The 13,824-nt window shown below is 36.0% G+C and overlaps 1 protein-coding gene across 6 annotated transcripts in view; it reads left to right on the top strand.

Annotated features, from left to right (window-relative positions):
• FMN2 (formin 2) overlaps nucleotides 1–13,824 on the top strand; it is a 157,730-nt gene that overhangs the window by 77,923 nt on the left and 65,983 nt on the right. For all 6 annotated transcript variants that reach the window (XM_086877691.1, XM_086877692.1, XM_086877689.1 and 3 more), the window contains one exon: nucleotides 10,362–10,423. In XM_086877691.1, the coding sequence (XP_086733817.1) occupies nucleotides 10,362–10,423 (62 nt within the window). The remainder of the gene's footprint in view (nucleotides 1–10,361; nucleotides 10,424–13,824) is intronic.

Here is a 13,824-nt window from a genome sequence, read left to right as displayed (position 1 = left end):
ATAGGCAAATGAGGACAAAATAGGCTTTGCACAATGTTTGAAACCCTGTACACTTCCACACAGTGTGTCCTAACTAATTCTGCCCCTATGGATGCTGGTATCACACCCAACTGGTTAGCTGAAACCATTAGCAGGGAAGGCTTATTTCTGAATGATAATGGGTGTCTTCATGGCTAAAGGAACTTGCAGTACTTTCTGCTGTAAATCATCAAACAGCAACATTCCATGTGGTCTGTGTATAATGATTTAAGCTAGGTGATGTTACAGAAGATTGGTAGAGAATTTCAGAGAGACCTAGCAAGGGGCAGACATGCAGCTCAAGTGTAGGTTTTTTAGAAAGAGCATTCTAAACATTTAGTCTGGCTACTGAATAAGGCAAGTTATGTAATATTGCCTGCTAATTTCTGCCTCAGGCTATTAGTCTGTATAAATATGAACATTTTAGCAGTATAAATGATCTTGTGTTCCAGCTGAAATTCTGACCCTTCAACCTTTTGCTTTCTTTGAAGTTGCTGAAAGTTTTGCAGTCGTCTTTGGTGAGTCTAGGATTTCATAGAAATACTTTAAGTGATGGAGAAGTCAACATATCCCATGAAATATTGTTCAAAAGGTTGATTTCCCTCACTTTTAGTGCTTTAAATATGCTTTCCATAGTGAATTTGCCGGATTAATTTGTAGATACCCTTCATTCTTTCATGCTTTTGGTCTGTGAAATTACAAAGCCATCTACTTTCAGGTATCTTGTCATGCAGGTATGTAATCGTGTAGCTTCTTAACTTTCTTTGTGTAAGTTAAATAGATCAAGCAGCTCAATAGAGAGAAAAGTTCTTGAGGTTATTCTGCTATCTCCTTTGTTGGTCTTTTTTTGATACTACACTGGTTCTAACTCAAGTCCAAAAACTGCTTTAACTTCTAGCCACTCCTTGAGAGTTAGGTTAGTCATTGATTGCAAAGAGTACAATCAAAGCAGTTATTTGGGTGAGTTTTGGTCTGCTCAGCAAAAAGCAGATCTCCCATTAACATTGCCACCTGGGTTTCATTGAGGGTTAATCACGATTTTTAATATCTTTCTTTTCAATTTTGATAAAGATATTGGCAGTAAGCTGAGCATAGAGTCCTATGAAAACCTAAGATACTCTCTCCTTTGTGGTTATATTTAAGAGCAATTACATTTTCAGATCTATGAGCTGGGCAGTTTTTAGCTCATTTAGTTTTGATAAATAATTTTATGTAAGTATTCTAAATTGCCAACTGGACACACTAGGAGCCCCATTAACTATGCACTAACTATGGATAAATTGAGGAGGAAAAAAGCTAAGATCCCAAGTTAGTTGCTTACTGCAAAGAACCTATTATTCAGAGAAAAAAATGTGTGTTGGGTATCTGCCCTGATAACTTTATCAAATACAGCAGTTCACTACTGCATGGTTCCAAATACATTTCTCCTTCTTCCTCCTCCCTCCTGCACTTTGTTTGAATTTATAATTTATAATGAACTCCCTAAAGCAAGAAGTAAAAAGCTTGTCTCTTTGCTTATGGACTACACTTCTCAGAGTTAGAGAATGACTTCGTTTGCTGTGAGATATTTTAATAGAAACAGATTAGGTGGGATTAAATCAAAAGCTAGCAAATTTGAATTCTGAAAAAAATCTACATATAATTCAAAGTCACAATTAGTTTGAAGCCCGAAGCTTTATTTGTATTCCAGCTAAGTCTTGCTAATGTCTTCCAGTTACACAATCACTGCTACAATTAACCTGTGGAACTCCTGGTCTTGATGCCATTGAAACCAAGATTGAAAGGCATTTCAGCCTATATGGATCTAAAAGAAAAGCTTAACACACAGGAAGCCCACATTTTATGTCACCTGAATCATGAATTTAAAGCTACAGATCCTGTCTGTCTTCAGACAGGTTGCTACACAATGCCAGACCTACTGCATATGTGGTTTTGCAGCTGATGTGTTTGTACAGTTTGTTTTTATAGCGTGCACTGTAAATACATACTGACACGTAAACATCCCCAAAATATATTCCTCAGATATCATGTTCTAGTAGTCTGCCCCAAAAAAATACATACTTGACAAGTATGACAAGCTTTCTTTTGAGAACCTCCAAATGAAATGCCTGTGGCATGCTGTACTACCTTAACCAGAAAGTGAAAAAGCTTAGTACAAACCGATACTGAAATAAATGCCAAGAGCATTGGGGGTTTTTTATAGCAGCAATTATATTTTCAGTAACAGAAATTCTTATATACAAAATATACCAATATGCCAATATTAATTTTATATTGAATTCTTGTTCTTGAAATGCTTTAAAGATAACATTTAAAGGTCAGGACGTTCACCTAGAGAACAACCCCCAAGTAAAATCATGGATCGTGATTATGTGTTTTTAAACTTATTTAAATGTGTCCTATATAATTTGCATTTGTGTACCATATTAAGCCTTAAGTAATGTTTTGGGAGTTATCATAGTAACCCTTTTCAGTTTGTGTAAAATATTGAATCCTGCCGCTCAGTCTCGCACTTCAAATACACTCCCCGATGGCCAGCCCCTGGCAGGTTCATTGAGACTGTTTGCTCCTCTATGCACTGTAGTTTAAAATACACAAAATCTGGTAAAATGCCAGTCTTTTCCCAACCTTCCTATATCCCACACCCATGTTTTTTTCACCTGCCAAATTCAAACAAATCTTATCTAAACAATTAAGATAAGCATTGAAGTACTCTCTATAGTCAAATCAGCAAACCTCTCAAAGCCAGAACTGAAATACAATCTCTCTAAATTAAACAGTCTACAATGGCAATCATGTTTGTATTTAAACATTTTATTCTGAAAGGATTACAGCATTGCTCTCCACTTTTTTTTTCCTGCCTAGACAAGAAGGCGACATACTGAGTCAAACAAAATATATTTCTTCTCTATGAGCTGAACTTGCACTCTTTTTGTAAACAAACTGTATAGGTGTATGAAGTTTGACTTCACATAATCAGTAACTGCTGTCCTTAACAAAGTAGGCACTTGTTTGAAATGTATGTAATGTAACTGTTTATATTAACTGTGTACAGCTATATGAAATCTGGTGATATATTTTGTTGTATGTGTGAATATATATTTACATATATGTAGAAAACCTCTATTGGTACAGTTTTTATATAAGGGATACAAGTTAGGGAACAAGACAACTGTCTTAAAGTTCTCTAAAAGTTGAGTTATGTTTATAAGAGAAAAATAATGGCAAGGATTCACTCCTTTCAATGAAGTCTCCTAGTTTTGTTGCTTCACATTTTGCAAAACATATTCATGCTTAATTGATTCTTATTTTATTGCTTCCTAGATAGGTGAATGCATGTTCTTGAAGGTATTTAAAATTCTTAAGTTGTTTAAAAACACTCAACTCAAGAAGCAGAAACTCAATACATAGCTTCTGCTTGGAAATTTTGTTTCCTGTTCTGGTTTCTTACACAAGCTTTAGATCAAGGTGAATTACTGCTACAGTAAAACTGTGTGCAAGCAGTTCTAAGTGGTGTCTTGCCTCTGTTCCATGCTGTATGTACCTGTGCTTTAGCTCCAGTCTCCCTTGTGCTTCGTGCAGTTTAACATTGTCAGGATGGAGACTTTGTCTTAATAGGCAAATATATCACAAAGGTAATGAGGGCAAGAAAGTAAGTAATAATATGAAATTATTAATTTATGCTAACTCTACTCAGTGCGGCCACACCCCACCTACCAATTTTCAGTGGGGGTGGGGGGGTGGTTTGAAAGTTATGCAAGTTATGTTTAAGAATTCTTTAAAAATTATATAGTCATGACTCTTGTGTGATTGCTGCAATGTTTTTGCATTGCTTAGGGACATAAGGTTTTAGCACTGTTGTGTAAACATGGCCTTTATTTCAAAAAGCCCCATTTGGGGTTTAACTTTCTGCATTGGAGATTCACATTTCTATTACTTAAGATAAGGAAAAATCCCAGAAAAGTAACATTAGTTGTCAAGCTGTTGGAACTATTACAGATAAGAATATGACCTTCTTCATGTTAGATGAATGATGCCAAAAGTGACACGGGGGAAAAAGAAGAAAACAGGGTGGGGAAGGGGGCAGGATTGGGAGGTGGGGGTGCGAAGGAGGGGGGAACCAAGGGATATGAAGTTTTGAAGTTGTGGGTTTTCTATGTAACCGATAAGAGACTGTTTTGCAGATTAGTTCATTTTAAAATATAAATAGTAAGTATTTATTGGATGTAAATCTGGGTTTATTTTGCAAGTAGCTTCATATTACATCCAAACATAATCTTTATAGGAGCAAAAGAAGCCATTGCATTTTGATCACTTTCTTAGGCTCTTTTGGCTCTTTTGTTGATGAGGACACTGATGCAGGTGTTTTTTCTTCTACTTCTGAATGGAGCAGTTCAGCTGTCAGTCATTCGAATGAACCTGATGAAATTGTCTGCCTTAAGACATTTTTCCTGGTTTGCTTGTTTTTGTATGTGTCATGTTCTTGCATTTTCCTCCAAAGACACCTGTCAGAGAAGACTTCCATTCTGTATTCACAGAACAATTCTATATATATTGTGTATCTATTCTTTTTCTTTGTTTGTTGATAAAAGCGTAAGTTGATCAATCTATATATTATCTGACTTGTTTTTCTTGTATCATAGTTCTCAATTTTTTAAGGTGTTACCAGTATGCTAGTTTTCTAATGGCATTGGATTTTGACCACTTTCTATTTACTGCCTGTACATTTTTCTTGAGGAGGCTATTGTTTTTAATTAACTCAGAAATAATAACTCAAGGAAGATCGTTCAAAGTGACACATGGGGCCTACTCATGTGCCTTCTTTTTCTTGCAAATAACTCTTTTTAGATAATTTAGAGTAAGTCCTGTGAAATTTGGATGAATGAGTTTTAATCGTACCATTCTGCCTAAAAAAATATGTAGTAATTTTGAGACTCTAGTTATATAAAGCTTACTGTTTCTAATTTTCTGCATATTGATATAGGTTCTTAATAACAACAGAGTCAATTTTTTGTTGCAAGATTGGCTGATGCCTTTTCAGTTTCTTTCACTCTTCAACTTACAGTAAATATTCTTGGGGTACAGATGGTTTCAGTAGAGCAGAAATACCTGGGGATCAAAGACTGGAAAAAGTACCATGGAAGTTGGAATCTCTGAGTTGAAACCTATAAATTTCATGTTAGAGTCTCATGAAGGGTGTAACAGCTGAGAACCCCCCAGATGTGTGCCACACACAGAACTATGTGGCAAGAGTACTGTGGTTAGTTGCTGCAGAGACAGGAGGTCCTTCACTCAGTGAAGAAGAATAGATCTGCCTTTGTATGTTGCTGTACTGACCATCTGTTTCTGCCATTTGTCAGAGCAGTTGTGAAGTCTTGCAGAAGCTCCTGGTGCTCTTCTGAAGAAAGAGAGCAGATGTGCAAGTGAGGAGGCAAAGATGTGCAGGAGGAAAAAAGGAGTGGTCTCTTAAAGCAATACTGCTTGGTTTTTGGAGAGTCACAGAGAAGTCATTTGAGGTGGAAATCGGCAGGAAGGACTTGGATGGGTGGTTTGCATGTGTGTCTCCCTGAAGGATGGATCTGAGCAGGGCAGTTCAGGTTCAGATGTGGTTTTAATCCAGCTACTGCTTCTTTATGAGGATTTAAACTCTAATCTGTTATCAGTCAAGTAGGATTTGGAAAATGCTGAGTCAGTTTTTTAGGAGACAGCAGTGCTTCCAGGAGGTTTCAAGGAGACACTTAATTTTAGATGGAGTCCAGAGACAGAAAAGCTTAGGAAGTATACTTGGAAAGGCCAGAGAAATGGAGTGTGATTTGAAACCTTCCCTGAGAAAAGGGAAAGCTAAGACTAAGAATTCAGCTGAATACCAGTTTTCTGAAAGTCATCCATATGTGATTGTGCTAATGAGTGTTTTATGACACAAAAGTTGGATCCAAAGGGTCTGGTTTATAACACTTTTTTTCATTCCGAAATTCTACTCAGTGGGAAACTGAATTTTGGCCTTTTCATTTTAAAAGGAAATTCCAAAGTTTTGGACTTGGAAACAAATTGGGTTTCCAAGGACTGGGTAGCTGTATGTAAGTGGTACTGTTGGTGGATTTAAATTCATAGCCGCAGGGAAATGTAGATTAGCTGTGTCTGTGTTGCCTGTCGGCTTTGGTTTAGTGGCAGCTGGTAGTTCATGTGCTCCTAGATAAATGAATATCCACAGCAGTGATCTGTCTAACAAAGGAAAAAGTCCAGCAACATCCTTTCACAGTCTTCCTGACAGCACACTGGGCATCCTACAGCTTCCTGCTGATGGTGTTTTCTCATACATATCCTCTTCAGGATTACATTTGCTGGCAAAAAGTTTGATCTTTTTGTTGGCTTGATTACTGTCTTGACCTGAAGACTTGAGGGTGGTGGTAGTTTATTGTTTGGTTTATTTTTTGTATTTTGCTTTATCGTTGGGATTTTTTTTGGTGGTATTTTTGGGTTTTTTTTAATTGTCTCTGTTCTAACTTGCCTTCTGTGTATATGGAAGAAGATCTATCAGTTTTCAGTTCAAAAATTCTTCTGAATATTATCATGTGCCCTAAACTCACTTTTTACCAGCAACATATCCTCCTGTCAGGGGATATAACTTATACACTTGCAAATCAATTGATATTAATAAGAATAGTATATATATTTCTTTCTGTTTGCATTTTTCTTTTTCTAGCTTCAATCTAATATCTAAATTGGCATTTCTAATGTGAGTTTGCATATATATTTTTTTACTCAATTTATATTGCAGAAATACAGAATTGAAAGGAAACTCTTCCATTCTGCTAAAACGTCTATATTCTGCCATTAGATGTAATTTCTGTCACAAAGATACCAGGTCAGATTTCCATGTACATTGTGACCAAAACAGTGACAACATCAGGAAAGCTGAGGAGCAGCAATAGTTCCCTGACCCCTTTAATCTGGCTACAAATCCTTTGAAATTCCTTCTTCTTCTCCGTCCTTTATAGTATCAACGAATCATTTGTGATTGACCCCAAACCCCTCATTTTACTGGGTGGTTTTTTCATAGTCATATGTTGACCCTGGCTTGCTTAAATAGAAAAAAAAATTGTTGGTTTGTAATTCCATTTTGGTTTTTTGGGGTTTTTTTGTGCATATCTGGATGTACTTGGTTCAAATTTGATTTAATCTTAGCTATATATGTATATATACACAATTATATATATACATCAAATAATTTTACAGTGTTAGGGCTTGAAACTGAAGCTGGTTTCATTGGCAGCAGCGGCAATAGGAATGCAAGAAAATAACAAAACTGTGAGATCCTGACAGTAAGAACTAAATTCCTGGGTCTGATGTGATTAAAGTTCTTTCTGTTAGAGCAAAAGCCAATAGTTATTCTTTACTTTCATAGTAGTCAAGGCCAGGAAATTTCAATGACAGCTTTGAAACAAGAAAAAAATCGCTTTCTAAACCAGTGACATGGGTGAAAACATCCAGCAACTGCAAGACTGATACAAATGCTTCTCCAGTTGTTTGCATCAAAGTATAATGGAACTGCTGCATGGCTAAAAATATTTTCACACGAGGAAATGGATCTTTGTCTGTGTTTCATCATTCTGTTGCCACCACATATGGAATCCTTTGGTTACATGTTTGTGTCGTCATGCTGATTGTAAGGGGGCATGTTTAACTAGTAAGCTTGGCTGCATAAGGAAACATCATTGGTTTTTTTCAGTTCAAATTGTCTAGATAATGGAATTAAATATGCAATAGTTCTGATTTCTTTTGCCAGCTATTATGTGCTGTAAGGCAATGCTGCAGGTTTGCCTATGAACAGAAGCTCCTGTCCTGACTCCTCAGAGTATGGGGAGCGCACCTAAGGTGAACATGATAAAATCCTAGTGAGATGTTGGAGTGCTACTTATGGACATATACAGGTTTAGATGAAACACATAGGAAAATATTTCTCCTTGGAAGAGGAGACTTGAAGGATATATCATAGGATCTAACTTCTCCATGTCCTTGTCTCAGACTGATTTGTTTTAAGCAGCTCCCTGAAGTATGTACACTCTTCTGCATACCTGTTTTGTTGAAAGTACACAGACATGGCACCATTGTGTTTGCCAGGCGTTCTCTTATCTCCTGCAAGCATTCAAACAAAAGTGTTCTATTGCTCCCTGAGTAATCCGTGGGTGATCTTAACATTCAGCAAAAGTCAGGGCACTTTTTATGTTAAATTTCTTAGCGCAGGAGCGGACAGTCTCTGGAAGGAAGGGGGGTGGAGTAGGGAGAAGATAGCCACGATTCAAAATAAATAGTTGAAGGGCTGTGTGTCCATATATTAGGCAAACATTGCCTAAGCAGAAAAGTGCTGAAATGTTAGATAGTATAAACCGAGTTTCATAATATATCCTGGCTTTAATAAATATTAAATTTAATAAATTTATATTTAATAATTAATAATTAAATTTAATAATTTAATAAATAATTAATAAATATGTTTGTATATAGGCTTTGATGTTAGTGTTTTCTTAAAGTAGACCTCTCAAGCCTATCTAGACCCAGTTTCTATTTGCATGCTAATTTTAGTGGCCAGTTCTACAAGGCAAATTTGGCACATTTTTAAGCATGCAGATAATCTTATTGAGCAACAGGGATTATTAAATACTATGTATTTATACCGTGCCTTGTGTAGAGGGCACCTTTAAGTCTCTGTTGCAACAATTACACTTGGATGGGGGAGGGAATTTTAAAAATACCCCAAATAATTAGAAGCAGCTTTTTGCATGCACCCCCTACCCCAAAAGAAAATGAAAAACCTGTTGCTTCCTGAACTGTTAACTGTTCCATTGGCATCATCTGCTACATTTCTTTCTGGTAAGGGAAATGTAGAAAAATGACATTATTTCTGAAAAAATAAAGACTTGTAAAATTATTTTTCAGTTGAGTCCTAAAAGTTAGCTTTTTGCCCTGCTTAGAGATACACTGTGACCTGCTTAGTTTAGTCAAGGTCAACACTTTTTTGTTTATAATGTTCTTATACTGCAACTAAAACTATGTCTCAGGCCTGGAAAGGGGAAACATGATGAGTCCCAGACTCAGAGTGCTATCTCTAGGTGCTTTAGAGCAATCAGAAACACATGAGCTTGAATTATATTCTGTAGTCTTTAGGTGTATATGGAATTTCTCTGTGACAGTTAAGGACATGGATTTATAGGACAAAAAATAACCTGGTGCTGGGTCTCTATCTCTGATCAACGATGCAATTTCTAGATTAATCTCACCTAGGGAATTATTCAGCTTATTGTACGAGTGCACTCACACATCACACACACACACACACACACAAAAAGCCCATTACAGAAAAAGGGTACAAATTAATGAAGTGCAAAGTAGGAAAAGACTGGTATAGTATAATAAAAATTATTCAATTATAATAAAAATTATTTATTGCCATCACATATTCTAGTGCAATATTCTAAATTTCAAGATGTAAATATGGATGAGGAAAATTTGATTTATAAAGCTTTTAAATGAAGGGTCACTGTGCTTGCAAAAATGTGAAAGAGGAAGACTGAAAAGAACTATTTGAAAAATAAATATATTAGGTGAGAATGATTTTTCAGTAGTTAGCACAAATATTTTCCTGTACCTTGTAAAATGTTTCTATAACAAGTGGGGATTCAGGGTTCCATCTCTAAGTGTGCGTACCTCTTAATGATTTTTTTTGTTTTTTAATTGAGTTAGGTAGGTAGAAATCACTCTCTTTGAGCTGTTCCTCTGGTGGTTTTTGATGCTGAAAAAAATACAGCGTGTGTGGCGCCAGAATTGGTTGGGAACAGGAAGGGCATATTTTGTATCCATACTAAATGTGTCGGCTTAGTGCATAGAAGACTTGACCCTTGTCAGGTGTTTTGAAGTTAACTGGCTGACTTATGGATTAATGAGTTTAAGACTGAAGTCAACCAGCGACAGGAATGAGCTTTGTTGTGTGAGTGTGTGTGTGTGGCTGCGGTGCAGATTTACAAATTTTTATAATGCTTTCAGCTGGACCATGAAAGTCTGATGTAAAGCTTATCTCTGATCTCTGACTATGGCCATACTCATGGGATCATGTTTGTGTGTTTGGGGGGAGGGAGATGAATTCTTTAACACTTGACACCTGGCTCTGCCAGGTTTCTAGCTATACTCCTAGATACGGCACTGTTCAAGGCATTAATAAAGTTAAAACCCTTAAGCTGTATGACCAGTAGGTCATAAAAACTGTTGCTGAGTATTGTGACCAGTCTTTCTTTCACAGCTGGATTATCATCCTGAACAACTCTTTTTTCTTTTCTCTTTTTTTATAGCTGTTGTGAACTTGGACAACTCTGTGGTTGACCTAGAGACACTGCAAGCCCTGTATGAGAATGTGAGTAATCAGAGGAAGTGGATAAAATATAGGAATATTGTGTATCCATGTGAAGGTATTTTTACTTGGCATCAATAACATCCAGAAAGCTTGTAGAACAAGTCCTATTTTGAAGTGTCTTTATTTTCCCCAAAAGCAATGATGCCAAATACATTAATTGCATTTATTGCCATTGTGTGTTTTATGAAGTGTATGTATTTCTACATAAGTAACATGATCAACTTCTAGATTACTAAATAGACATTAATTTTTGCTCATTTTTTTGCTTCTTGGGTGTGTCAGTCTTTGCTCAATGACATCAAACTTTACACTCCGCATCTTTCACTTCACTTTGTAATTTCACTAATATAAAAATACTGTTCAATTAAAAAAAAGAGTTTTGAGAACAGAAATCATTCTCTTTGTGGAACTGGAACATTTAATTATTGTTGCTTCAGGGATTACACCAAAATAAGCTTAACTCTTCGAAAGGGAAAAAAGTTTCTCTAAGGTAATGTAATAGAAAGTAATATAAACTTCCAAGGGCTTCATAAATGTCTGATAGTAATAATCAGAGATTTGACCTCTAGGTATGTAAAATCAAAGATTCAGAATATGCTCAGGCATGTTCTAAAACTTGACAAAGCCTGTCACATTAAAAAAAAAATTCAAAATCACGTCTCTTAGGAGTTTGTTTCTGCCTTCATCTGAGGCCAGTGAGCATCACCCCTTTCTGTGGGTGCATTGCCTGGACATGTGGAGGTCTGGCTAGACATCTCTGGAAAGAGTGAGGAGACTTTCTCTCTGCCCCCCAAAGAACCTGGAAATATGAGACCTGAAGCCGTGAGCCACAGAATAGCATTGAAAGCCAATGCATGCTGTTGTACTGGATCCTTAACTCCCCTCTTGCAGTTTTGATAATGTCAGTTAATTTTACACCTTTCAGATACTTGGTTTTCACACTTTAGCTTTTAGTCACCTGCTTTGGAATGATTTGATGGTTTATGAAGTCCCTCTAAATAATCCACTTTGAGGTGCAGAAAGAGAGATAGTAACTCTAGTCCACTTTACAGAAAAAAACTGAGGAGCTAAACAAAACAGAAAAAAACCCCGAAGTCTGACATGAGCTAGAAAGGACTTTTACTATTCATCCCTGAAGAACTAGGTTACCCATCGCTGCTTGGGAAGGTCAAAAGAAAAAACCTATTCTAATAACACTCCAAATCTCTATGAAGACTTGTCTTTGCTCTGCAGCATTTCTGTTTGGGCCTATGGTATTTTATTTTAATTTATTTTTAATCTGCTTCCTTGCACAGTACAGATATATCCCATGCCATACAGTTTTAGCATGCAAAAAATTCGAATTAATTTTATATGTTACATATGTTTGAATGTGAGAGAATTTCTTGTGAGAAGTATGGAATAGATACTGCAGTCACAATCAGTTTTTGCATACTTCCCTCTCTTATAGTGAACAATATTTTTTTTATTTTAGTTTGAAAAAATATTCCTCTTATGTTGATAATGTACTAATACTTTTCAAATGTTTACTTAATGTCATCTCTAATATACTTCAGAATCCAAACATAATGGATTATTTGCAAATTTTCAGTTCATTGAAGTAGCCAAATGTCATTGTGTTAATTTTATAATTACCTTCACTTATTACAGAAAATGTCTAGGAAATTTCCTGATTAAGGAAAATACCATACGTTAATCTTAGGAAAGTCTCAAATTTTTCAAATGTCTAATGTATTTCTTTGCTTTGAGTAGAAAACAGACCAGTCAAACTTTATTATATTTGCTTGGGCACAAGAGAGAAAAAAACCCCAAAAACCACAACAAAAAAACCCAACCAAAAACCAAACAGAGAACAAGGAGAGCCCTCAGTTTACTTGGAGAGGGTTTTATAAGGGAACCTGAATTTTAATCCTGGATCTTCTTTTTGGTTAAACTGTGTCTTGAAAGACTCTTTCTAGTTGACTTTTGTTTTCTTTTTTTCCTTTCAGCCTTTTTTCCAAACACTTCAGACCTTGCATTTTCTTCCCTTGCTAGCTTCACTAATTATAACAATATTGTTCAGTAACAGTTGTAAGCAATGGGTGGTACCAGAGAGCCTGACATGTTTGATTCCTCCCTTATTTCTCAATCTCATCCTGTGTTCTAAGTGGGAAAAACTTTGCAGCATTCGTTTACTTTGTAGCCATTAGCTTAATTTTTAGCTCTTTGGGTTTATTTATTGGATTGAGATTTTTTTTTTTCTGGATATTTAAATACCACTGTAGTAGTCCTCAGTCTTTCTATTTGATGTGTATGGAACATATGGGAGCATTTGTTTTACAGCCTTCCTTCAGAATGTAATCATTTTTTCTGATTGCATGTGTCTGGCATAGTGCTTTCCCTTCTTAAATGTGAATGAAATTTGGGCAGTCTCCAAACCTAAACACACCCTAATTTCAAAAGCCACAGTCCCGAGGGTTCAATTCTTGTTTACTGAGGAATTAAACTCTTGTTAAACCACAAAGTTATTGTATATATCTTAGTAACTTTTTATAAACTAAGAAACCCACACCCCACCAAAGACCCAAGCCCTCAATAGTTTATTTAATATTATTAAGTTGAATTGCATTGAGGATTGTGTTACTGCAGCATTGTGCTGTATGGTCAAATAGCTCTTACGTGTGGTTGTGTAACTTGCTTTTTGAAGCACTGTTTAAATGCATGTTGATAATTAGTTATGTATTAATATCTAGACAGTTTTAATAGGAGAATCTTTCTAGATAAAACTACATGTGGAGCTGTGACATTAATGTTCTTTCACAAATTCTCTAATAGCCATGCTACCAGGGGACAGGCAGAATTAGAGAGACAGAAGGCAGGTGAAATTCATTCAAGTTGCTTTATGATGTTAGGACATATTGGTTGTGATGAAAAATGTAGTGATTGGCGAATCAGTGAATGTTTACTTTGAAAACATACTGCCTATCTGCAGCTGGGGTTGTAGCTTAAGTATTAAGGAACAAGGTATTAAGTAACAAGGTATGTCTGCTTCTCCTTGCATCTTTGCTATATCGTGAAAACAGTTGTAGAAAAATGGATTTAAAATGCTATTGAATCATTTATTATCTTTCATCTATAGATTTTCCCTTTCAACATCACAAAAGAAACATGCATACTTTCATGGCTCCCAGTAAATTGACCACCCTGTCGTTATCTTTAAAAGACTTAGGTCAATGCTTTGAAAAACCTCAAAATGCCCTTGCAGGAGAGAAAGGCATCCAGAATTCTGAAGTGCATGACACTTCTCTGCCACTTAGATTCAGACTTTCTCCTCAGTTATTTCTTGTGATTTTCTTTTTAACTTGCAATTACAGTGTGATATCTTAATATTTTTTTTGACAAAGCCTATAAATTGTACTTGA

The sequence above is a fragment of the Cyanistes caeruleus genome, chromosome 2 (assembly GCF_971803275.1).
Source record: "Cyanistes caeruleus chromosome 2, bCyaCae1.hap1.1, whole genome shotgun sequence".
In the NCBI taxonomy this organism is placed as follows: Eukaryota; Metazoa; Chordata; class Aves; order Passeriformes; family Paridae; genus Cyanistes; species Cyanistes caeruleus.
This window is presented reverse-complemented; position numbering and strand designations above follow the sequence as displayed.